This window comes from Apus apus, chromosome 18, assembly GCF_020740795.1.
Source record: "Apus apus isolate bApuApu2 chromosome 18, bApuApu2.pri.cur, whole genome shotgun sequence".
Taxonomy (NCBI): Eukaryota; Metazoa; Chordata; class Aves; order Apodiformes; family Apodidae; genus Apus; species Apus apus.
In genome coordinates, this window is record NC_067299.1 from 4,927,749 (window position 1) to 4,951,692 (window position 23,944).

At 40.6% G+C, this 23,944-nt stretch overlaps 1 protein-coding gene across 1 annotated transcript; it reads right to left on the reverse strand.

The window, feature by feature from the left end:
- On the reverse strand, positions 1-23,860 carry PPM1D (protein phosphatase, Mg2+/Mn2+ dependent 1D). The gene is made up of 6 exons (XM_051636005.1): positions 23,377-23,860; positions 16,914-17,142; positions 14,487-14,611; positions 5,783-5,973; positions 4,747-4,989; positions 1-1,461 (listed from the first exon to the last, which is right to left on the reverse strand). Exons 1-6 carry the CDS (start codon positions 23,819-23,821, stop codon positions 907-909), a joined length of 1,788 nt encoding a protein of 595 aa, XP_051491965.1. The 5' UTR covers positions 23,822-23,860; the 3' UTR covers positions 1-906.
- Positions 23,861-23,944: the final 84 nt, after the last annotated feature.

A 23,944-nucleotide genomic window follows, 5' to 3' on the forward strand; every position in this document is an offset into this window, starting at 1 on the left:
AACTTTTCACATGTTTTATTTAGGTGAACATACACATGGTCCACATACTCAATGAAAATAGTCAGAAAATAATTTAAGAACTTATTTTGAAAGGTATTAGCAGCACCATCAGTATTGGAATAGCAGAAAATTCATGCCTCTGTAGGGCATACATTTATGCCTGGATAAAAATGCCATCATTAATTATAAGAGGGGATGGAAATGGCTTTCTGGGATGCTTTTGGGAGTCAAGAGTTTTAAAACACACACTTTTTTTGCTAAATACTTTTGACGATTAATGTTACAAAAAATAACACTAAATAAGATACTGCATAGTATTTTAATTAACATAAAGAAGTCGACATTGAGCTGTGTAAAGCAAGACTCAACATCTCTGCTTCCACGTACATTTCATTTCTGAGTAGAGAAAAATCTAAAATTTAAAACCAAAATATAGACCTAGTGTATTCTAAAAGACACACTTTAGGTAGAACGTATAGTACTACGAAAATACATATCTTCCATTCTGTTTAATAATTTACTTTAGTTAAAAAGTTGTGAAATTCTCATCACAAGAAGCGTATACAAATTCATGACTTTAGTAAATTAACAAAAAGGATTTTTTTAATTATTTTTTTTTTTAAAACAAGGTTTAGCCCCGCTGTAACAATTATACAAGGAAAAGAGACTACATTTATATGAAGGAATACAAATTTACACACATTTTACAGTGACTTATACCCTACACATCTACAAAATTCACAGTTATAATACAAGCAAGTACAAGGCTGGGATAAAGCTGTTCGATACCAAAAGAAGTTTCTACTTTAAAAACAAAAAAGATGAAACAGGAAGAGTTTCAAACTTCTGCACCAACTTGAAAATGTTAACCAGACCAAAAGACACTTCCAGACACAAAAGGCCCCTTCAGCAAACGCAGACTGCTTTCCTGGGGGGGTGGAAGAGGGGATTGCTGAGCTTCTTCTGGCCGCGCAGGCTGCGGCGCATGGCCAGCTTGCCGGGGTTCCTGCGCTGCGGGGTCGTGGACATCCCTTCTGGTTGGACACCAAGGCTTCGACTCAGGCCACGTCTGGGCTTCTTCATAGCTGGGCCAGAGTTAGATTCTTCCAATGTCCTTTTAAAGTTTGCTGTGGGTGTCCTCTCTGCATCTTGGGCTTTTGTTTGGCCATTAGGGGACACCTTGCAGCCTTTTTGGTCCATGCCTGAATTTGCAGAGTTGGAAGGGGAGAGACTGACTGACAAACCATTGCTGTAGGATTCCTGTATCCTCAAAGCCAACGCTTTGCTGCTCTTCTCTTCCTGTGGGCCTGAATCTTTCAGGGTGGCTCCTGATGAAGGTAAATTGCTTTTGGCAATCTCGCTTGGCAGCTCTAAGTATTTTTCTGAGATCATGTTGCTGTGCATGAGGGGAGGAAAAGGCTCAGAAGCATTCAGTCGTGGCCATGGATCATCTTCTAAAAGCTAAGGGAAAAGAAAAAAAAAAACACATTTAGGCATAAATATAATTATTTCACACACATTATCCTTTGAGAGTGGAGACTGTGTGACAGAATATCTCAAAACCTTATCAGAGACAGAAAAATTCTACTCCAAAACAGAGTTCTCTTTTCTCCACATTGACAAGCAGAACATACTCAGTCTGGCTCTGAACTTGATACTTTGTGCACACCAGCTTCACAAAAGGACTTACTTCAATCATCCAATCTGCAAGTGTCTCATAGCAGCAGACAGGTAATCTTTTCTTTCAGAGGCTGCTCAGCCTGCCTTCCTTTTTGCTGCTATAAAGCACTGAGGAACCTGCTATGTAGGAAGCTGTGTAGAAAGCAGCACCTGCAGTCTCTGTCCTCTGATTTTCAACAGTAGCATTTTTCAACATGCAGACGTGACTTCCCTACACACACTTCTACTGCCCTCCTGAAGATTTTCTACACCAGGTGGCCAAACACTATTAGGGCAAAGAGCTGAAAAAGTCTTCTGACCTTTGTTACATTTAGAAGTCTTAGTTACTGCATAACCAGATTATCAGGGAGATGGACACACTCTTCACCCTAGGTGTCCTGATGGCACACAGAAAGGTGGAGCACTGGACAAAGCTATTCTCAAAATAGTCACTGTTTGCTCTGTGAAATAACATGTTATTGCCTCATTTTATGCTGTAACCTATAAATAAAACAACTCCATTCCTCACAGCACATCTACCCATGCTCTCAGAAGCACAATCATTCTGTACGTTAAAGTGAGGTCACTGACCATGATGTCCCAAGAGCCAGGGACATTCTAAACTACCTCTACCTTCAGCTACTTGACTTCTGCAGCCTTTGTTAAGTGTTTTTTCCTCATTCTCAGTTTTACGAACAGGAAAATGGGAACAATACTCATTTTCAGTAACCACAGGGGGATTATGAAAATGAGTATTTATGCAGTGCCCTGAAGATACGAAGTATGACCTTATTAAAGATTTAATTGTGAAGAAATCCCTAGTTACAGAGTAAGTCCTTCAAGAGTGTATTTCAAGGCCACATTACTCCCTGTGCCATCAATGTAAGGCTGATGACAATGATTGTTTAAGAAAATAACCTGCTGAAAACTCAAATGCACACACAGCTTAACATCTCATATGAATAAACAAATGCTTTTTAAGTCACAACCCAAAACAACTTCAGTTCAACTTCAATAAGACATCCATGACTGCTCAGCACTTTTGAAAAAATACTAAGGTTTAATAAAATACACTCTGAAAATCAGGATAGTTTCTAGCATCTAGACTTGGTTGTCCACTTCCCTCTGCTCCCCTGTTGCTCCCCATGTGTAGATAAAACTATTTAGAGAATATTCTTTTACTACACATAGCAAGACCAGAGGAAAGACCTTTATGGATGGAATTTTAGAGGTTATTCTCCTACTCAGTTCTTGCAGAACCCCTAAGAAAGCTAGATGACACGCACTGAGCAGCTCTGGCAACATTACTAAATCTGCTCCATTTAATTTTTGAAATAAGCGTGTCTAGCCACAACATTCATGTTTTTATTGTGCAAGACACTTTACACTGTGGCTCCTATTGCCAAAGTCTATTTGCTTGGTATGAATAGTTGAGAGTAGATAAGGCTTTGGGAAGCCAAATGAAGTCAGTGGATGGGCTGCTAAAGAGAAATGCAACAAGAAAACCAAACATGAATCACCAATTTCATTTCTCAGCAATCTAATCCATCAAATTTTATCACTGGCCTCAGGAATATTTGGGTTAATTTGGTATTAATTGTGGCCAGAAGGATATGCAATTAAGAAACACTTCTGTTTAACTGAGAAACTTTTATTTGGTCTCCATTTCCAAACTAATTGTTTTTGAAGGCAACAGCTGTTAAAAGTCAAGGCAATCCATGCTTCTCTCCATTCTCTGAAGATATCCTCTCCATTGTCACCTCCTCTTTTCACTGACATGTCCACTCAAGATTCTGCTAGATTCTAAGCTCTTTTCATGTATTTTGCTACACTGGATGGATGGGAAGGAAACAGAAAGGTTGAGTTTGCCATTTTATTAGTAGCTTGTTTCTACCAACAGAATGTGAAGGACTCCTTTCCTTATTTTTGCTTTCTTTTAACTTTGCCCAAAGGACAGTTATCCAAAGATACTGCACAACATCAAAGGGCAGTTACTTAAATCAGGAGCAGCTGGTAATTACTGAAACAAACATCCACTCATAATTACACTCCAGTTATTAAAGGGAAACAAAACAACCTTCTGAACAGCTCTGCTTTATGTTCCTGGTTAAAACTTCCAACCTGAAGAAAGACCTTCTATTATATCTTTTCCTTTAACAAGGAACATTAAATCAACCAGAGGAAGATAATGAGATGTCCCAACACAGAAATAAAACACTCTTTAGAACAATGTGTTTGAAGACATTAACCCATGGGTTATCTTAAGAAAAGAAACCCCACAGCCAAACCAAATCACACCAAGATTAAAAACACATCCACAAGCAGTCTGCAATTCCTCAGCTGTCCAAGTACATGGCAAGACAGGAAAACAAACTGTTGCCCAACTTTATTCTCTATGGGGACACGCTGAGGTTGTGTTTTTTTCCAACCTCTGATCCCTACAGCCTGGCTCCTCCCCTTCAAAAGCCCGTTTCTGATTTTGTGGGGGATCTTGGACAACACTTAAACCATGCAAAGTTGTAGGAACTGTAGGCATAAAGTCACAGTAATAATTTCATCTACATTAAGGAGAGAACAGAAATCAACAGCTAATAATAAATGATCAGGATTGTAAGAATTACAAAAACATTGTATCTCTAAATTCAACAATTCTGAGAAGCTTAATACTCTGCCTTTGGTGTTCCAAATGCTTTTAAGAAACTTGTTAAAAGTTGTCTGCTTCTCCAAAGCTTTGTGCATGGAAGTCTTAGGGACATGGTCAGTTAATTGCTGTCAAGTTACTGTCCTATAACTGAAATATGTTATCTAGCCATGCATACTGCCTAGTCTTCTGCAATGAAAAAAAACCACAATAAAAAAAAAACAAAGCAACATTAAATAGCAGTTTGAGCTGACAGACCAATAGTTTCTAAAAATACTACTTCAGTCACTGGCAAAGGTCTGACTGATTTTCCATTTCCCTGTTCCCCAATCCTACTCATCTCAGTAAGCTGCATGAAAAGAAATTACTACTAGGGGAAGAAAAGGGATATTTAGTGGGCTCCACACTCAAAAGTGCAACATTTAAAACTGAAAAAATAAGGTTACCTTGACAGGGGGGGTACAGCAGCGGGAGGGCGTCATGACATTCGTATCAGGGCTGCTGTAGCAGGGACTCTCTGCCAAGTTGAGATACAATTCTTCTTCATTTTCCAAGTTGCTTTTGCTGTCCTGCAGCGGCGAGATGCAGATGACGATGACACTGGTGTTATCAGCACGGAGCATTCGCTGCCTCCACCGGCCCAGCGCCCTGTTCACCAGCATCTTGGCACAGGACTGTCTGTGCTCTCCCTGTACATGAGGGGAAAGGGACAGAGAAAGCCATCAGGCCCAGTTTATAGATGGGAGATGGGCAGTTTATCTGGCACAGCCTGAGATACATATTCCTATTTATCATCTGCTAAAGTAGCTTGATTCAGAAACACAAGAGGAAATATTAACTGAACTGTATCTTTATTCATAATGAAATGTAACCCTAAAATCAGTTTGCAGTAGAGTCCATGTAGATATATGGGTGCTTTAAACCATAAAACTGAGGCAATGACTTCCATAAATAGACTGATTGTAACACATCCTACAATCTTCCCAAAAGTCTCAGGGGGGTTACAGACTATTTACTATCTGATGCTCACATGCTCCACTACATAAATTCACAACTGTTTTGTAAAATAAACTAGATTAATTTAATTCAGACTTTTAACAAGCCATGTAAAAACTAATAAACAACTGTCTACATTGCAACATACATTTTAACGTGAAATAAATTTCATTTCCAGGCAATATGTTGTAAAACATCCTTAGAGATGGAACATGTTCTCTTCTTTATTACTCACAGATCCCATCCCACTAGTCCCATTTCCCCAAAATGACAACTAAATAATTAAACCGTGTTAACATACATGATGTTTGCCAGTGTGTGCAAGCACAGTATCAGCCACATCATAACTTACATCTTGTTACAGAACTATGAATAAGCCTAAAGTCCAATGCCATTGCCAGGTACTTCTCATGCATGCCAGACTAAGCAATATTTAGAAGAAACAAGTACTAAATTTCCACAATTACTTATAGCCACTGCTCTCACCATGAAGCATTTTTTCTCCTCGTGATCCTGGCACATGGAGATAGCATCTTGAGGTGGAATCATGTTCCACAGTCCATCACTGCCAAGGATAATATATTTGTGCTTCTGGGGATCAATTGTGTGAACACTAGTGTCAGGTTCAGGGGACACAACAAATTCACCACTGTAGAAGTCGTAACTCCAAAGATCACCTAGTAAAGAAGAAAATGTTTTTTTAATTGTTCCATTACTCATGAAAATATCGATCTTGGAAACCCTAGGAAAATGTTTCCAGAAAACAATTGCCACCAGTCTCAAGCCTGTAACACAAACTGATTTCAGCACAATTGCTGTTCTGCTTCTGACACTTTTCCATCATTTTTCTTAAGATGTAGTTATTTAAATAAAAACACATCCAAACAAAGCTGTTTACAGGTCTTCTATTCTCTTAAAACTAGCATATTCAGAAAGAGAAAACAAAAAACTAACCCCAAACTAAAAACTCCACCTTTCCACACTCCAGGTCCTATAGTACCTTTTTTATAAAAGAAGAAAAACAACACAACAGCCAAGTAAGATCCTCCACAGCCACCCAAGCAATACAGAAAGACACAGGTCTTGGTGTGTCCATATTTGTGCGTGCATGTGCCCCAGAGAAAGAACAAAGTAAGAAGGCAAAGGAGGAGAGACCAAAGCCCTTCCCCTATTAATTTCTCTTCTGCATTCCTCCTCCTCCCACAGCACCAGCATCCCTTTCAGAGCCACACAGTGCTGTGTTAGAGCATCTTCCCAGCTGAACACCATGTGCCAAACTGTGGAGTTGGAAAGATGCCACAGGAGCACAAGTAATGTTCCCGTGTTCCAGCAGGAAAGCTGAAAATGAGAGCTATAGCCTCTTCCTTGGAAGGCCTCGTGCAGTGAACCTTTCTATTTTTAAATCTTTCTTGCTGTGCAAATGAGTTTGGGGTCACCTCACCAGTAACAATGGCCTGAACCAAGTCTGAATAACACATCTGAACCAAAACATTTATTGATTCGAGTGCTTCCTCCAAACCACACTCAAAAACCACTCCATCATAAAAATGCATTTCCATTTCCATTTATTTCACTTGCATTTATCAGATATACTTAAAAAAATAAATAAAAGCTTTTTCTAAGTTTGAGCCTTTCAATCAAGAATGGTATTACATTGTGCTAACACCTCTTCCTTTTTTTTTTCTTCAGTGTTCATCCACAGCTTCCTGTAGTGATAAGCAACAAAAGTAACATTATTATTTGCAGGCACTGGCTAGATTTTTCTGTGCAGAACACAAGACTTTGAAAGTAGAAATTAATTAAAATGTCAGAGTTGAAAAGCATACAGAAGCTTAAGAACTCCAGTCAATGAGTAAGGTTTTGTCATGGTTTCGTTTTTTGCTGGCTTCAGAAAATATGCCCATAGCCTTCTTCTGCATCCATCACCACCCTTTAAAGATAATAAAGCTTTTTGCCTTCCTGCTTCCTTCCATTAGCTTTGCCTTAAGCTATCAACCAGTTGAAAAGACTCTTCCAGAATCAGGAAAGGGAATACTTCAACTCAATTACTCCGCCATAGCAAGCATGGATGGTCCATTCTCATTAAAGCACCAATTCACCTTCACTGCAGCAGCAGAAAACATACACATGCTTCTACTAAGTGCTAATTAAAAGCCAAGCCTGCTGTGTAGAGGTGCACTCTCCCTCCCAGACTCACAACAAAGCAAGCCAGCTGGCAACAAGATCAAAATAAATACTGTAACTGAAGAGCTGAGCTCCCACACAGCAATTATTGTATATGAATCGCCACAAAAAGTCTCCAGTCTCCATGCACTGAGAATTCTTCACACCATGCCTGTCATGGACTCAGCAGGTAAATCAAACAAGGGCTTGGGACCTTAAAACAACCAGATCTTGGAAGCAAGAGCAGCATCCATTTCCAACATCCATAATATTTTTTGTTTTATTAGCTAGTTTGTTCATACTCATTTAGAAGAAATTACAAATGTTATTAGCTGAATCATTTTTTAATCAAAAATACTGTGCTGTATGATAAAAATAACCTGATGCTATTTAATTTTGATTCATCTACATACATGTCATCATGTCCATCTGCTGCTCTTCCTGAGAAAACAGCTGAGTAACAATCATACCCAGAGAGGAAGAAGGCTCCTCAGGGGGATAATCAGGAATATCACACTGGTTATAAAGGGGACTTCAAAGATTACAAATATGCTGAAAGGCAAAGAGAGATTCCAGAACACACATGATGAATCCACACCTCACAAACCACAGGGCAAATCCCTGACCAGAACCAACCTTCCTAGTTGCCACTGAAAAGCCTTCCAGAATGCGTGTCTCCTCCAGAATGAGCTGCTCTTCTGAAGGCCATGGAGCAATCATACACTGCCCTGCAGGCCTGACACACAAATCAGGAGCTGGCCTGACATGTTCTGCATTGTAACAGCTGCCAGACTACCTGGTAATAATAGTCAAAATCTTTGACCAAATTCAGGTGCAAATCTGCAGCTAAGCCACATCTCTACAATACTATCATTGTTCTTAATGGGGGCAGAGGCAGAAAGAAAATTTGATATCACAAGAGCATTTTTTCCTGAAAGCAAGTGGCAAATAGGAGCTGGACTAGTTCAAGTACTCACAGATTCAAAGACTAAGTTTATTAAACATGCATTTTTTGGCAAAATGCATTCTTTCAAATAATGTCCTGTGGCATCACCTCTGTCAAAGCAGCATTCCAAGCTTGCTGTAAATGTACAGTAAGAACTGAACCTCTGAGTATTAAGTTTAACTGTACTCATCATCTGGTCAAGCTCAACACTTTCTAGGAGATAAACAACAAATTATTTACAATGTTGTATGATAGAACAGCATTAAAACACAACCAGGTATTAAATGACCAGCTCCAGACAAGTCTGGAGCTCCTTAAAGCTAAATGGAGCTCTAGATGTGACGAACTGTAAAAAAAATAAAATAGTTTTTGTTCTTTGACCAAGGAAGAAATCCACAAAGAGGCACACAGAAAATCCAGATTCTTCCTTCCTCAACCTAGAAAGAAACAGCCAGTACTTGCAATTGCCCTAAAGAAAAAAATTTGCCTTCAGTGTTAGTCTTCTGTCAGTTTCCTTCCATAAAACTCAGACAAATAAAGCAGGCAAGTGATCCTGGGGAGAACAGTACAGCATAGAGATCCTTCAAGACCAAGTCAGCAAAGGCCAACCCAGGTCACCAGGGTTAGGCACTATTTTTTAATTTATTTATTTTTTCCCCTAAAGGGCAGAGCACTACAGATGAAGCCAATGCTTTTTAGAGCTGCTGCATAGATAGAATACTAATGTCAGCTGTGTATCTTTCTCTGGCCAGCTGGAGAGCTACAGCATCCACAGCATCTGAGGAATACATGACAAACTTAGGAAGAGTCACTTTACATGGTACCCTCTGTTAAAATTCTGGGAAGGAAAAAGGGAGAGGAAAGTAAGCCAGAAAGGAACTTACACTTCTCCCTAGACATTTCAAACTGCTCGGAAATCTTCCATTCTGTCCCAGAGCAAGCAGACAGACAGGTGACCCTTTAGCAGACAAGGAAGCCAAGATAGCAAGGTGATGTGTTGTGTCAAAAGCTAAATATTACAGAATTGGAATGCCAAGCTCTGACTTCACTCTGTGAGCTATACTATTTTTGTTGTGAATTAAAACCCAGACAGTTACAAAACTTAATCATGTTGCCTAAAAACTTACACACCAGGAATCTTTCTTTTGGTGTGAGGCTCGCATATTCCTTTTCCAAACAAAAACAGGGTACTAATGTTGTTCCTTTCATATCTTCCAGAAAAATCATACCTGTTTCTTAGTCATGACTTGAACCAACACCATATACAGAGGTCTACACAAAATTACATCCCATCTTACAAAGGGAAAAATAGATGTTTGAAATTATACACTAAAGGAGTAGAAAACTAATTTAGCTACATACACAAATATATCAAAACATGTTGTCTAGCTTACCTGCTTATTATTACCTTTTAAAATTCAGTGAAAAAAAACTACTAGAACTCAGCTGCTGCCAGGAAAGTACTTGAAGTTGCAAACAAAAACACCAGTCATAGAAGTAGACTGGATTGGATTAAGCCCAAAGCCTTCTTATAGCAAAAGTATGTCCAAAAGTCATATAAACCAAGTCTTTCATTTATGTTTCTGGAGCATGCTGTTTTGAATACAAAAATATCTTTTGGTTTTAATAGAGGGAAAAAGTTTACTTTTTTAAGTCAGTCCAAAACAAAAACCCAGTTTGATTAATCCCAGATCTTTTTAAATCAAAGTTTTATCTCAAACGTCTGTTAGTATAAAGAGAGGACTGGGAGAACTTCCTTTCTTCACTGCCCATGTGCCAGTTCTGCTAGGAAGTGAGACAAATCTCAGCAAGGATACAGACAGTAACCACTTAAAACCATTCAGGCTTGGCTGGGGTAGAAAACGTTTTCACCAGAACCCAAGGCAACCTGGTTCTACAGCCACAAGAGGGCATCTTCACAGCAGCACAGAGATGAGAGCAACGCGATTTCCCCTTCTTGCAACCCAGGAATGATTAGAGACAGTTCAGGCTGAGGGATGGGGACAAAACCAAAGGAAACAACAAGCAGGAAAGTTACACAGAAGCGCTTGAGGCTTTAAAACCTTCACGACTCCTTCAGGAGTTGCTTTTACATACTATTTCAGTCTAACTTCTTTTAAAGGAATGCCAGCCTCAACACTGCATAGAAAAGGAAAACACAGGCAAGAGAACAGTATTTCAACAGCAAATTAAACTAAGTATCTAAATTTAAAATGACTGGTGAATTAAAACTTGCTCATAAGGCAGTCTTCATCACAACTGCTCATCTCTGCTTGTCTGTTAGCAAAATCATAGGCAAGAGAGAAAAAAAGGTGTCTGCCCAGGGCTACACCATGAGAATACACATTGCATGAGAAAGGCTGCAAGAGCTGGTCTACAAAGGTAGAGGTGAAGAGCTAAAATGGCATGCAGAGAGCTACTCCATTTCTGGCCTCGAGTTAAATCCTTGAAGTTAACACTAAGGTAGAGTTTCAAGCTTCAAAAAGACAACCCTAACATCATTTGCTTAGCTGAAGATAAGGAGTGAAAGCTGGGGATCTGAGCTTAAATAGCAACTTAAGAAAACTGCAATGAGTGTAAGTTACACTTACAGTCAACCTACAAAGCTCAGCAATTAATCACATATTTCGTCTACTTGTTTCTACACTGTCCTTGTTTCATGTTATACCATAAAATATTCAAAGCTCAGACTGTAGCTTTTCTATACTCCCTCTACTTTGTACCATCTTTGAAAGTTTCACACATGGCCAGATTTTACTTCAAAAACTTTCCAAAGATAAAAACTCTTCATTCCATTTTTCCCCAATGGGTTCAGCACATGGGAACAGAATATACATCTTGTACATTTATAGCCCTCTGTTTATCATCCCAGAAACAGGTCTAAGTTAATGGATTTAGAAGATGCCTGTAGCTGACATGTAACCTTCCTGCTAGCATGTCTGGCTGTTACACACACAGAAAAGGTTTATTTCCCCTCTCAGCATTCTTTCCCCAAGACATGTACATGTGAACATGCTCACCAGAGTCTACTCTGCCTTCTCAAGTGCCACATGGAGTTAATGTCTCCACAAAGAAATAGTAATACATGATGCCATGGCACACACAAATTACATGATGGCTTGTTGGCCCTGAGCATCCCATTACACTCTAATGAAACAAAATGCTCTTCTGATCAGAACAGGTAGCAAGTCATGAGGTGAACAACTCTGAGACTGCACAGGATTCCTAAGTATTTATCAGAAGGCAAATTGGTATAAAGATGTTTTCATTGCCCAGAAAAGGTTAGCAGAAGTAGCTTTGCTTAAAATGCAGAATACTCTCACACAGTTAAAGAAAATTCATTACAAGACTTAAAACCTGTATACAGTAAAACAAGCATACAGATATTTTGAGATAGAAGGAAGCCTAAGTATTTCTGACTTGTTATGGGGCTATAAATAAACCAAACATTACTTCAATGCCCTCACAACTGTTGTGAGGAGTAGTGGTAATAAAAAGTGCATACCACAAATGCTTCTTTTAGGGCAGAAAAACACTGCAGACAATCAGAACAACAAAGTGAATGTCAACAGAATTAATCCGGCCAGAAGGACTTCCACCGCACCAGCATCCTTTCTGCTGTCCAAATATTTGGCCAATGCAATACTTTACCACAGTGTTTTACTCCTGCTGTTTCTAAAACCTCTGCTGTACTCCTCACAATGAGTGCTAGACTGAATGATGGATGAGACTACACCAGCATATTTTAAGATGCTGTAAGAGAAAAGACAACTTTTTTAAAAATACACATTCTAAATTTGAGGGGACTTAATCAGATAATCTTCCCACTTTAAAGACAGTAAAGGCAGAGTATTGAGAAACTCTTGCTCTCCTACTCAAAACTCTTGTCCAGTCTGGGATCCACACAGGATTTCTATCAAGAATAACAACAGAGATTGGCCTTAGCAAAGAGAATCACTGTACTAGATCTTAGTGGGATTGACTGGAGCTTTGGTAACCAGTATATGTCAACATTGACAGTTATTACTCCTCTTGGAGAGGCTCCAACTCTGCAGTGCTGTGCCAACCAGGGTAGCAATCTGGGAGGCAGCCAAGAGGTCGAGGAGGCTTCAATAGCACGAATGCAAACGGCTTTAGTCGTGGTAGGTCTTTTGTAAGCAGTGTAAGGGCATGCTGGCCTCAGAAAGAAGTTAAATCCTGTTTCCAAACTGTGAGCGTCTGTGCACCATCTGGGTCCTACAGAGCGAAGCAGTTGTGTTCCTTTTTCCTGGAGTTTTGTCATACCTTCTCAGAAGGGGATGTGAAGACATTAGGAAGTGCTCCTTAAGCAGGCAAACACCAACAGTCACTGTAAACCTGTTTCTCCATGATTTGAAGATGCCAAAGCCTTCTTTTAAGCCTTAGAGTCTGCTAACTTTCGAAAGCAAGAATTGTTTAAAAGATAGTATGCTCATTTCTTGAACCTGAAACTATCCAGTAAATCTCTTCACCCACATAATGGGCAAGAATGTAATGAGAGGATGCATGATTCCACGAATTCCCATCACACAAAACCCAGCCAAACTCTTTTGTTCAACTTGCTGAGAAGAACCTCATCAGAACTCATCAAGCTCTTAAGAGAAACAACTTGCAAAAAATGAAAGATTCACCAAGATGAAGCACAAGCTTTTTGTAATCTATGAGGAACATGTACCTTTCTGCAGAAAAGGGGAAAAGAGGGTACACTGCTCAGAGGATGGAGATCTGTTTGCTAGGCATTTATTAACTCTGAAGGATTTTCTCAAACTCGAGTCGATTTCAATAACCATAAGATAAGCATCTATCTTGCCTTAAATAGACACATAAAGACTCATGAGATACAGAGAAAAAGGCCTACAAAATTAGACATTGTTTTTATTAAAAGACCATCATTCAGCCACCTTGCCACCTGGGAGTCCTTCCTTGATATACAGCTATCTTTTACAATGTTAATTATCACTGCAAAATTATTCTTAACACCAGACAAATCCATGTGGAACAGATACCCCTGCCTTTGAAATAAGACACAGCAATGCCATGCAATTATCAAGACAACCACAGACCCAGGAACAGACTGTCCCCATGACACACTGCCAGCTCATCCAGGAACACTGACAACACTACCATGTAACTGTCAAGCTTGCCAAGAAGAAATTAAGTCACAGGACAGCTTTCACAGGTAAAAATATGATACCACATTTCCATAAAAAAGAACCTATAACCAGGTATATCTGAATAGAGAATTTGTCACTGGAGCAAAGAGAAGAAAACACTAACACTCCTGATCAAGAGGTAGCTGAAGTTATGAAGTACTTCCCAAAAACCATTCATACCAGTTTTGCTAAGTATTGTGACATGCCTTTTTGTCCTCTGAATAAAGTGTTCCTCAAAGACAGCTGCCTATTACTAATACTCTTGTAAAGGCAAGTTACAGAAAAAACAGACTTGACTTTCATCCCTTTGTTCATTCTGCGCTGTCTTGAAAGAATAGATTCACCACAAATGGAAGACCAAAGTATTTTGTGTGTTATCACAGAATCCCAGACTGGTTTGGGCTGGAAGGGACCTTCAAGATCATCTAGTTCCAACCCCCCTGCATGAACAGGCACACCTCCCAGTAGACCAGGTTGCTCCAAACTCCATCCAACCTGAACACTTCACAACTTACTCTTTCATCTACTCAAAAATTACAGTCCTATTATTTCAGTAAAGAAAAGACAAACATGCTCTCCATCTCGGAGACACATACTGTGCTTTGTACATTTTCATTCGCAATAGAAATGAAGTACCATCCTTTTAAAATCAACACTGAAAATCCTGCACATGTCACAGAGTGTGAGTCCTTCACTCAAGGGCATCTTTTACAGCTTTATTTTTTAAATGAAATCCATATTGTATTAAAAAAAACTTTTAAAAGGCTCAACATTTCAGAATGCCTTGTAATCAAGGCAAGCAAGTAAATCCCTCTAAACTATACGTTTTGGCAAACACATGGGGGTCTAATTCAGTTCTGGTGGCCTGTATGCAGTGGTGTTTCACTTTCCTAACATGGACATGACTTACCAAGTGCTCGAGCAACTGCCAGGAAGGGAATCTGGTCGATGATGGTGCTGCGGCGCACGGGGCCATTGTGAGTCAGACGAGGTCTCTTCCAAACAACACGATTCACCCCAGACTTGTTGATGACACTAAAACCATCAGAAAGAGACAGGGGTTAAAAAGGAATGGCAACAAAAGCAAAGTTTTTCAGGTAGATATGCAAATATGTAGTCAATAACGACAGAACAATTAAATATTTCAAAACACATGGTATCACTTAGTTTTATTCCATATTAAGCCAAAGGGAAAAGTGAGAGATGAAGGGCAGAAGAAAAAGCAGAAGAATGAAAACCTGGAAGAAATTCTGGCTGACTGCAACAACCAGATGTAAAAATATCTTTTTAACCTGCCAAAGAAAAAGCAGAATTTAAATTGCTTTCCTCAGATGAGGACCATCAACATCAACTCACTTGGGTGCAAAGATCATGTAGTTTTCTCCATCTGCCAAAGTTTGGCAGTGAAGAGCAGAACAGTGCAGCTGAAAAAACAAAAGAGAAAGGAGCAGCCTCCTGTAGGGATTTTCTTAATGGTGCACCAACAGGAGGCAAAAATAAAAGAGGAATTGTTCATAGTTGCTATCTGCTAAAAGCAGAAGATAGGAAGAAGCAGCTCTGCATTTGAATGTTAACACCTGCTCTAAGGCACCAAGCACTGGGGCAAAAGAGAAGCTTCAGAGCAAGTAAACGAGTCAGCTGTTAACAGGCAGGGAAGAGAGCATGAGCCATTAAGAAAGAAAAGGAAATGGAACAAGGAACTAGCAAAGCTTTGTCCCAACCAAGTTAAGAACTAAACACTTAAAAGCTAGCTTTTATCCAAGGAACAGCCATTGGTAATTAGAAACTAAGAGGCTCTGGAACAGCCTCAAGATTCCTCATACTGAAGCTATTCAAGACACTTCCTGAGACTTCAAAGGCCTTAACAACAAGGGCATGTTTAGCTCCATCCCTTTGCATGCACAGCGCCCGAAAATTCATGAAGACCACATCCTAAAAAAAAAAAATCTATCTCACCATTCATACAACTAATGGCCACACAAAGCCAACTTCAGTCACTATCTAAAAGACCTCATTCCACACACAGAGACTGTTACTAGGAAAATATAATTTCTGATGGAAGATTCAATTATGCTCTCTCATTAACTTTTCCCAGTTCTCTCACATGAAAGAGAAGACATAATAATCACAGATGCACAGTTCCACCTCACAACTGCCTACAACAGCCAGCCTGGGAAAAACAGAAAGAGCAAGACTAAAAGTAAATATTTTTAAAATATTTTTTTAACCCTTCCTGCTGATACTAAGTTCCAGGAAATGCTTCTTTGAAGCTTCAGAAACTTTCACTTTCTGAGATACACAAGCTGGAAACCCCTACAACTACTAGCCTAGCAAAACCGCAAGTTACCCTTTCTGAAAAGCTACCATCCCTGATCCAGCTAAGTGCTCGACTTCCACCTGCTAACGATACAAATATCTGAGGGTTAATGAGCTGACAGAGTTCTCTTATGAATGATGTCAACAGGAAAACCTTCAGTGATCTCTGCCTCTGAACTGCTCAGAGAAGGAAACCGTGCCCATCCATCTGGTGCAATACTGCAGAAGGAAAGAACAGAGCTCCTGTGAAGCTACGCCAAATGCAAGCCCTGAGGTTTGTCTCAAAACATTAGTGCCATCTGACAAACCTGCTCTCCTCCTCAGCCACAGGGAACACACATCAACTACAACTCTGGGATGTTCTAACATCCGGCTGCTCCTGACAGTGAAGAAATCACTTATGTAAAGATACATGTTCAAATGCAATATCCTAACATTGTAAGTGTATATTTAAACACAGCAAATACAGCATCTTGTTTCAAATCTAAGATTTTTTTTTATGTTGCTTAAACAGAAGCTTTTAAGAGCCTACTCAACAGCTGCCATTTTCACCTCAAGAACAATGCAGGATGCATGAGAAATTATAAGGTATTTTGTCAAAACTGCTGTGTTGCCACCATTTGACAAAACAGGTATTCCAGAGTTTGTATCATTATCTACATGGAAAGGCTTTTTTTTTCCCCTTCAGATTTTAATGACAAATAGGTCAAATACTAGTATCTTTGTTCTTGAAGTCTTCAGTGAACATTTAGAACTGTAACCACATCTCAGCTGTATGGCAATCTACCAGGAAGTTAAAATTCTGTTTATACCATAAACCACTAGCAAAAAGCACAACAGTGTGATCACAAACTTATTCACCAACAAGCTAGAGAAAAAAGCATAAGGGATGTAACACAGACTGAGATTCAGCAGCTTGCTTGCCTCCTCAAAACCAAGCAAGCTTACACCTACTTCAGTCAGAAAGACACAAACAACACCCAGAGATGAAATGTGAAGTAAAGAGCACAGAGACAGTTACCTGCCCCCAAGGCCTTCAATTCTTTCCCTTTCTTTGGGAAGTTCCGGCTTGTGATCTTGTGTCACCTCCACAGCTCTCACAAAGTCATCTTTGGGGTCATCCTGGACTCCGAGCACCACTCCTGAATCACCAACATGAGCAACATACATCTTTGACCCACGAATAATGACCACACTGGCAGTAGTTCCTGACGTGCTTGGGAGACCTGTCATGGTCTTCGGCCACTCAGCTGCAATGAGAAAAAAAGCAAATAAAAATACATCTGACTTTTAATTCTGTGGAACTGGCAATGTTTTGAAGATGAAACATGTCACAGAGGCTCGTATAACATTACAATATAGTGGCCAGAAACCAGTGGCCTCAGCCCTCACCCCCCTTCATACCACCCCTCCTCTAGCTACAGCTTCAACCGACACACATACATAGAGCCAGTATCAAAGCACTCAAACAGGATTCAAAACACTGTCTCCTAAGTGTAATATTCCAAGCATCACTAGAATATAGGGAAATAAGTGCTCCTTGAGTTTTGAAGAGGACTGATCACATGTTTCATCATTAAGACCTACTGTTCACTTCCCTGTCAGAAGAGGTAGAAACATCATAAATTAGGTCATTTCATCTGGACATTTGACTGGCAATCAGGTTTTCTGGACACTCCTGATCACCTCAGAAGGAAAGAAAATACTACTTTACTTTTAAATGCTGAAAAACATTAAGTTGAATAACATCTCAACTTATTCCCATTTCCTAGTGGAGGAGTGAATAATGCAGACTAGTAAGTATGCTCTCCATAAGCCAACATCACACCTTCTGCAGAAGATAAGCCTTGAATCCCAAGCAATACTTATTCTAGTGTGAACTGTGCATGGTTAGGAAAATCTCCTTTCACAACTGCTTTGCCCTCAACACACGTTCATTTCCTATTACACTAGTCTCCCCCTTTTATGCCCAAACCAAATTTCTTTCCCACCTTCTTTTGTTCTTCCAGAATTCCACAAAATGGTTGAAACAACATCACAATTAAGAAAGATCAGCCACACTTGTCCCTCCTGCAGTACCCAGAGAAAACAGAATTCAAACTGCCTGTTATCAGTTGCTTTCAACTGTCAACAGCAACCTCATGTTTCTTCACTGCACCCACTCATGTCTTCAGACAAATTCAGAAGGGAGACTCATCTCCTTGTCACATTCTATCTTCTGCACTTCACAAGTCACGCTCACACAGTACAACATAAAAATTCCACTGTGATACACACTCTGTTTGCAGGAAATCCCCAAGCCAGGCTGCCACAGCACTCACTGTTATTTATTTTCCTATGGCACAACAAACACGTAAGAAAAAAAAAAACAATTACGCCTTCCTCACTGTAAAAATGGATATTTTAAACTTGTAAAGTTTTAAGCACAAGCAAAAAATTGGGAACTTAAATTCTAGTGCCATCGAACCACATTCATATGCCCAAGGCAAGAAAGAAAACATGGAAGACGTGCTGAAGGAGAAGCAGAATTAGAGACCGCCTGGTGATAAAAGCTGCATTTCCTCAGTGTTGGCTACCAAGGATAGCCAGCAAAATTTCAACATTTAAGTTCTAACAGAGTCCTAGCTTTGTGTTCTAAATTCTAAAATACACTTTCTCCCTAGGAGTAGCTTTATTACAACAACACAAACATTCAATCAGCTTATTGCAAGCGCTTTGTCTGGCAATTTTTACTGTGGATATTAAATCTAACACATTCCAAATGGAAAGCAAATGAGGGAGGAAGCCAAGTAGTAATGAGGACTTTAACCATGCACTTAACAGAAAACAAGCTGCAACTAATGAGTTTCTGTCAGTGTAACAACCCCTCAATAGCAATAAAACGTATCAGAGTCAAATTAGTCTTTACGGGCATGAAGAATACAAAGAGTGAAATCACCCACTTGTGAGAAAAAGAATTATAAAGGAACCTCAGATTTTAGGCTCCAGCAGAACCAGAAATTAGATCCGCCTACCATCAAGGGATTTTAGTTTATAAAGGCTTCCTCCTGTTTTGAAATAAGTATTATATAAAGCACAGCATATTCCTCTCTTCAGATATTGCGTCTCATCATAAAATAACACAGGCATCACAACTTCTAAGCTTCTTTATAAGCTCAAGTATTAAAAAAGACACCAAATTCCTCCACATATCAGAAGCACATTTTTATTTATCTTGTAACTTAGCAATATAACAGCATATTTCTAAAACAATTTTTCCCTCTACTTGAAAAGCACTACTGCCCTTCACTCCATTTTTTAACTTTTGAGCTGGTAAACTCAACTAGTTTTGTAGCTGCCACAACAGCCAGCAAATTGAAAATGTCAATACTTCCTGTCCTAGGCAGCAGTTAACTGTTTTGCTCCATGAAATTTAACATGGTTTCATCTTTTCTTTCTCCTTCATGTGAAAAAAAAAACACAAAACATTTTAGTGCAAACTATATGGAACCCCTTAAAAGAAACATATACAGGGCATTACCATCGAGGAAGTTTTCTTCCTTGCTGAATCCATTCCCTACATAATACCATGACCCAGAAAAACTCACCAAATGCTATTTTTAAAGCCTATTCTTGTTACCTTGCTCTTTTTCTTGTATTTAGATATATAACAAAATACTGACTTAAAAAAACAAACCCTATATTATCAGGTATGAACAAAAAGCACTTTTTCCCTCTAACAAATTAACTGAGAATATGTGCTAAATAACAGTGAAGACCATCAGTGCATTAAATTCTCTAGTAGAAACATCAGCTCCAGTTGCCACTCTTATTTAAATACACAAATAACACTTCTTTTCCTACCTGGCCACACCAGTTCCAATAAAAACACAAGCTTTTTCTTAAGCACAAACTGGCATTAGTAACATCCCTTCAAAGTAACAATACTCAGTGCCACCCACTTTCGAGTTTAACACATTATGTTGCTAAGTTCAGAGCAAATTATTGCCCATTTTTCATACCACACCAAGCTGACATTATAAGATCTGAAAATAGCATCATTTATGAAACAGAGCAGCACACACTGACCCAGCTGGTGTGAATGGAGAGTAGGAGGTAAACCCACATCAGTGTCTCACAGAGTACTGACAACACTGCCTGGTACAGACTCTCACAATACCTACCCACAAAATACATTTTTCAGTTTAACAGATGCACTTCCTACTCTTCCAAGAAAAAAAACAAAAAACATGTAGTGTTCAAGAATCCAAAGCTACCTATTTATAATCTAGTTTGCTCCTTACAGCACTTGACAGTTTCAAGAAAAATCCATGCAGCTTTCCAGAACTCTAAGTTGTTTGAACACAACCTGCAATTACATTTTTCACCCTTCTTCTGATGGAGGTACAGGACAGAAGTGTAGAAACTGGTTTAAAACAAACCCTCCATCCCAGTGTACCTGGGACACCAAAATAGGGATCCTACACCTGGATACCACCTCTCTAACTGAAAAACAAATTCCTGTGTGTAGTCTAAAAAGTAAACTCACTTTGATGTCTGTGTGTGATCTGAAACACAGTGACTGATCCAAAATTAAGTTTGGGAAGTTCTGCTCCTGTTCGTTTTTGAGACTGATTCAGGATTATTCTGGAAATCAAAGAATTGCTAAAGAAAACATTTCATTTTCATTTTACTGTTTTTACTTATATTAAGTCAAACTACGACACCTCATTTCAAATTGGTTTGATTCTAAAACACTTAGTAAACTTTAAAAAGAAACACACCATATTAATTTTTAATACAATAGACCACAAAAGCTTTACATTATCCTGAAAATCTGCATTGCTTCAGGTGGTCTAGGTACTTTTCAAGTAAGAAAATGTACATAAACTCTTAAATATTTCTAAAAATAATCCTGAAAGTATGACTTTTCAGTGACAATTACTAAAAGCCATATTACACAAGAGATCAAAATATTATTTGACTCTTATTGCTTAAATTAAATTTAATGGGAAGTTATAACCAAAGCAGAAGCATGCAACTCCTTAATTGTAACTAGTAATGCTGAAAAAATGTTTTAATAATATCAAGCTAAATATGTTTTAAAACAAGCTCTTGGCTATACACACAACGTATTACAAAAGATAGACAAACCTCTGCAATTCCCATTAAAAGCACATCAAAACCTGGGACTTGCTTCTTGTAAACACCTTTCCCAACAGTGCCAGTTTTAGGAACAGGCTTCAAATTAGAACTTCAGAAGCTCTTTAGCATAAAGATAACTTTATTACTTATTATAATTAAACAACAAAAATCTGCAATGACAAAGGGGTATTTTTCTGGTTTATTTTTTCTGTTACTCTCCCTCATCAACATGTTCCCTGTTTATCACAGGGGACAGCTACTGCGATGGCCCCACAGTTTCCCAAGAACTAACAAAGCAGCCGATTATGAGGAGCTCTTCCCATAGCCATCAACTGGAAGCAATAAAGACTTCATCTTTCACACCAAAAAATGCTAATTATTCTCCTGCCCTGCTTTCAAGATACCAAAATACCCAGTGTGTCCTTCTCACATCTAGTGTCACCAACAGCCAGTTAAAGGTCTGCTCTAGGTATGATGATATGGAAGACTATCCACTGTAAGTAAAACTTGCACTGGGATTCCATAAGAGAAGTTGAAAACTAGATAATAGCAATGTTTTTGTCCTATAAAATCCTAGCAGCAGACATAAGACCAAACAAGCTACTTAGAGAAGTTTACTATATAGCCTACCTAAACCTGTCATCAAATGCTCATACCCAGAGCAATGTTGCTTCTCACAACAACTTAAATTGGTTCCACAACCCAAGTACCATTTGCCAAACACTCATTACTAAAATAGTATTTCCTGCATTCTGTCACTTCACTCCACCTCTCTCCATTTTGTACTCACACATAGAGTGACAAACAACAGATCAGGCATGCTACAACTAGACAACTCAACTCCTTATCTTTCTCCCCCACACCATCTTCCCCTATTCACATATTTCTCTCCACCATGCTCATGTGCCACTCACGGAGGCCGTGGTCAAGTTCTGGTGCTTCTAAAATTCACTTCCTCTGTATCCAATAACAGTGTCCCCTCAACCTTGCTATTCCTTCCCCCATATATTCTCAAATATCTGATGCTTGCACAACTTCTCTATTTTGCTAAAAAGGAAAAAGAAAACGAAACTGTTTTGACACTATAACCCCCCTCGCCCTGAATCACGTTGCCGAAACCTCGCAGTGCTCAAAGTGCAATTCTTGGTTTCTATGTTTGCCTCCCAAGCCCAACTGTCAGGATTGCTGTCTAGGTTTTTGAGCCAATTTTGCTGCATTGCCCTCTTGCCTGCCTGCCTACGCTGTTCACTGCTCCTGTGTTTTCTTTCTGGGGCTTCTCAACACAAATGCATATACAGCACACACCACACATTATATATAAAACAACAAACATACTCTAAGCCATAACGTTCATCTTGCCAAGAAAAAAAAAAACAAACACATTCCTTTCAGAAACTCAATCCAGTAGTCTCACTAGATCTCAGGGAGAAGGAAAAGTACAATGATTACTGTCACCTGTCTGGTCTCTCTCCTTTACCTATTCAGGACCCCAACCGCTACCCTACTGCAGTTAAGCAACCAATCCGTAGAATCAGGACACTGTTTTCTGTTCTGCCACGTACTCTGCATATTCCCCGAAGCTCAAACGATAAAAATGAGTTAACGATTACCCCTTCTGAAACAGCCACATTTTTAACCCTTCCATCAGGACTCCATAGAAACACTTGGAATCGAGGCACCGTTAGGGGAAAAAACTGTCCAGCCCACTTAGGGTTGCTGAAATTACTTTTTTTTCCCCCCTTTTCGTGACAAGGAAAACCTAAGGCAGGACTTCCATGCAGTCCCCCAAGGCAACAAAATCAAGACCTCCCAACACACCGAATTCAAAGGCCCAACTTGCAACACCCTGAAAACAAACCGCAGCTCTATAATCACACGGGCTTCAGCTACACAGCACAATTGTCCCGCAAGTCGTCCTCACCCTCTCATTCCGCCTTTTCTCCCCCAGTTTGCTTTTCACTTTTTCTTGTTTCACTGAATGACCTGAGTCAACCCCTCAAATCACGCCGCTTTTCGCCCTCTCCTCCCTATTCCCTGCACAGACGGCAGCGATCGAGGCTCCCCAGCCCGCATCTCACAATCGGGCGGGGGGAGAAAAAGGCGGCGAAAAGCGGGACGTCCCGCGTTCAGGGAAAACCAGCATGTGGGGGGACAGGGAGCGAGGGGCGACTCGGGGGCAGGCAGGTGGGCTGGGGGATTTGCTCTCCCCTTCGTTCTCACTGCAGGGCCCTGCGGAAAGGAGAAGAGGAACCCAAGGGAGAAGGCACGGCCGGGGGGAAAGGCCGCGGGCCGGCAGCGCTCCCCGCTGCCCCGGGAGGACACGGGGCCCGGCTGGAAGGCGCCGGTCGCCTGGAACTTACGCAGCTTTTTCCACATGGCCAGGTGGCAAGCGATGAAGCCCTTGCGCAAGGCCGCGCACACCTCGGCCGGCTCCGCCGAGCCGAAACCCTTCTGCTTCTTGATGAAACCCCACAGGTTCTCCCGGGCGAACTGGGCCGCCTCCCGGCCGCCGTGTCCGTCGCACACGGCGAAGAAGGCCACGGAGCGGCGCGGGCGCCGGGCGGAGGCGGGCGGCAGCGCTTCCTCCTCCGGCCCCCGGGAGCTCCCTCCCCGCCGCCGGCCGCTCTCGGCGAGGGACTCTGCGCCGCGCGGGCCTCTGGGCGCCGCTCCGCCTTTGTGCGCGGGGCCGCGCTCCGCCTCGGCCGGCGGCTCGGGCTCCACCACGATCTGGGTCACGTCCTCCATGTATTTCCTGCCGCCCTGGTCGGAGTACACGCTCACCCCTAGCGAGTACAGCCCCTCCATGGAGCGGGGAGGGGTGGGGGGGGAAGGCTCGGCGCGGCGGCGCCCGCCGCTCCCCGCCCGCGATGCTTCCCCGCCCGCCGCCGCCGCCGACTATTGTTGATGTCACAGGCGCCGCCCGGGCAG

Excerpts from the sequence above, each read along its gene's own strand:
- PPM1D (XM_051636005.1), bottom strand. The coding sequence starts at position 23,821 with ATGGAGGGGCTGTACTCGCTAGGGGTGAGCGTGTACTCCGACCAGGGC. Across the intron at positions 14,612-16,913 it reads ATTGAAGGCCTTGGGGGCAG|TGTCATCAACAAGTCTGGGG; the intron begins GTAACTGTCTCT and ends TGATGGTTTTAG. Across the intron at positions 5,974-14,486 it reads GGCAGTTGCTCGAGCACTTG|GTGATCTTTGGAGTTACGAC; the intron begins GTAAGTCATGTC and ends CTTCTTTACTAG.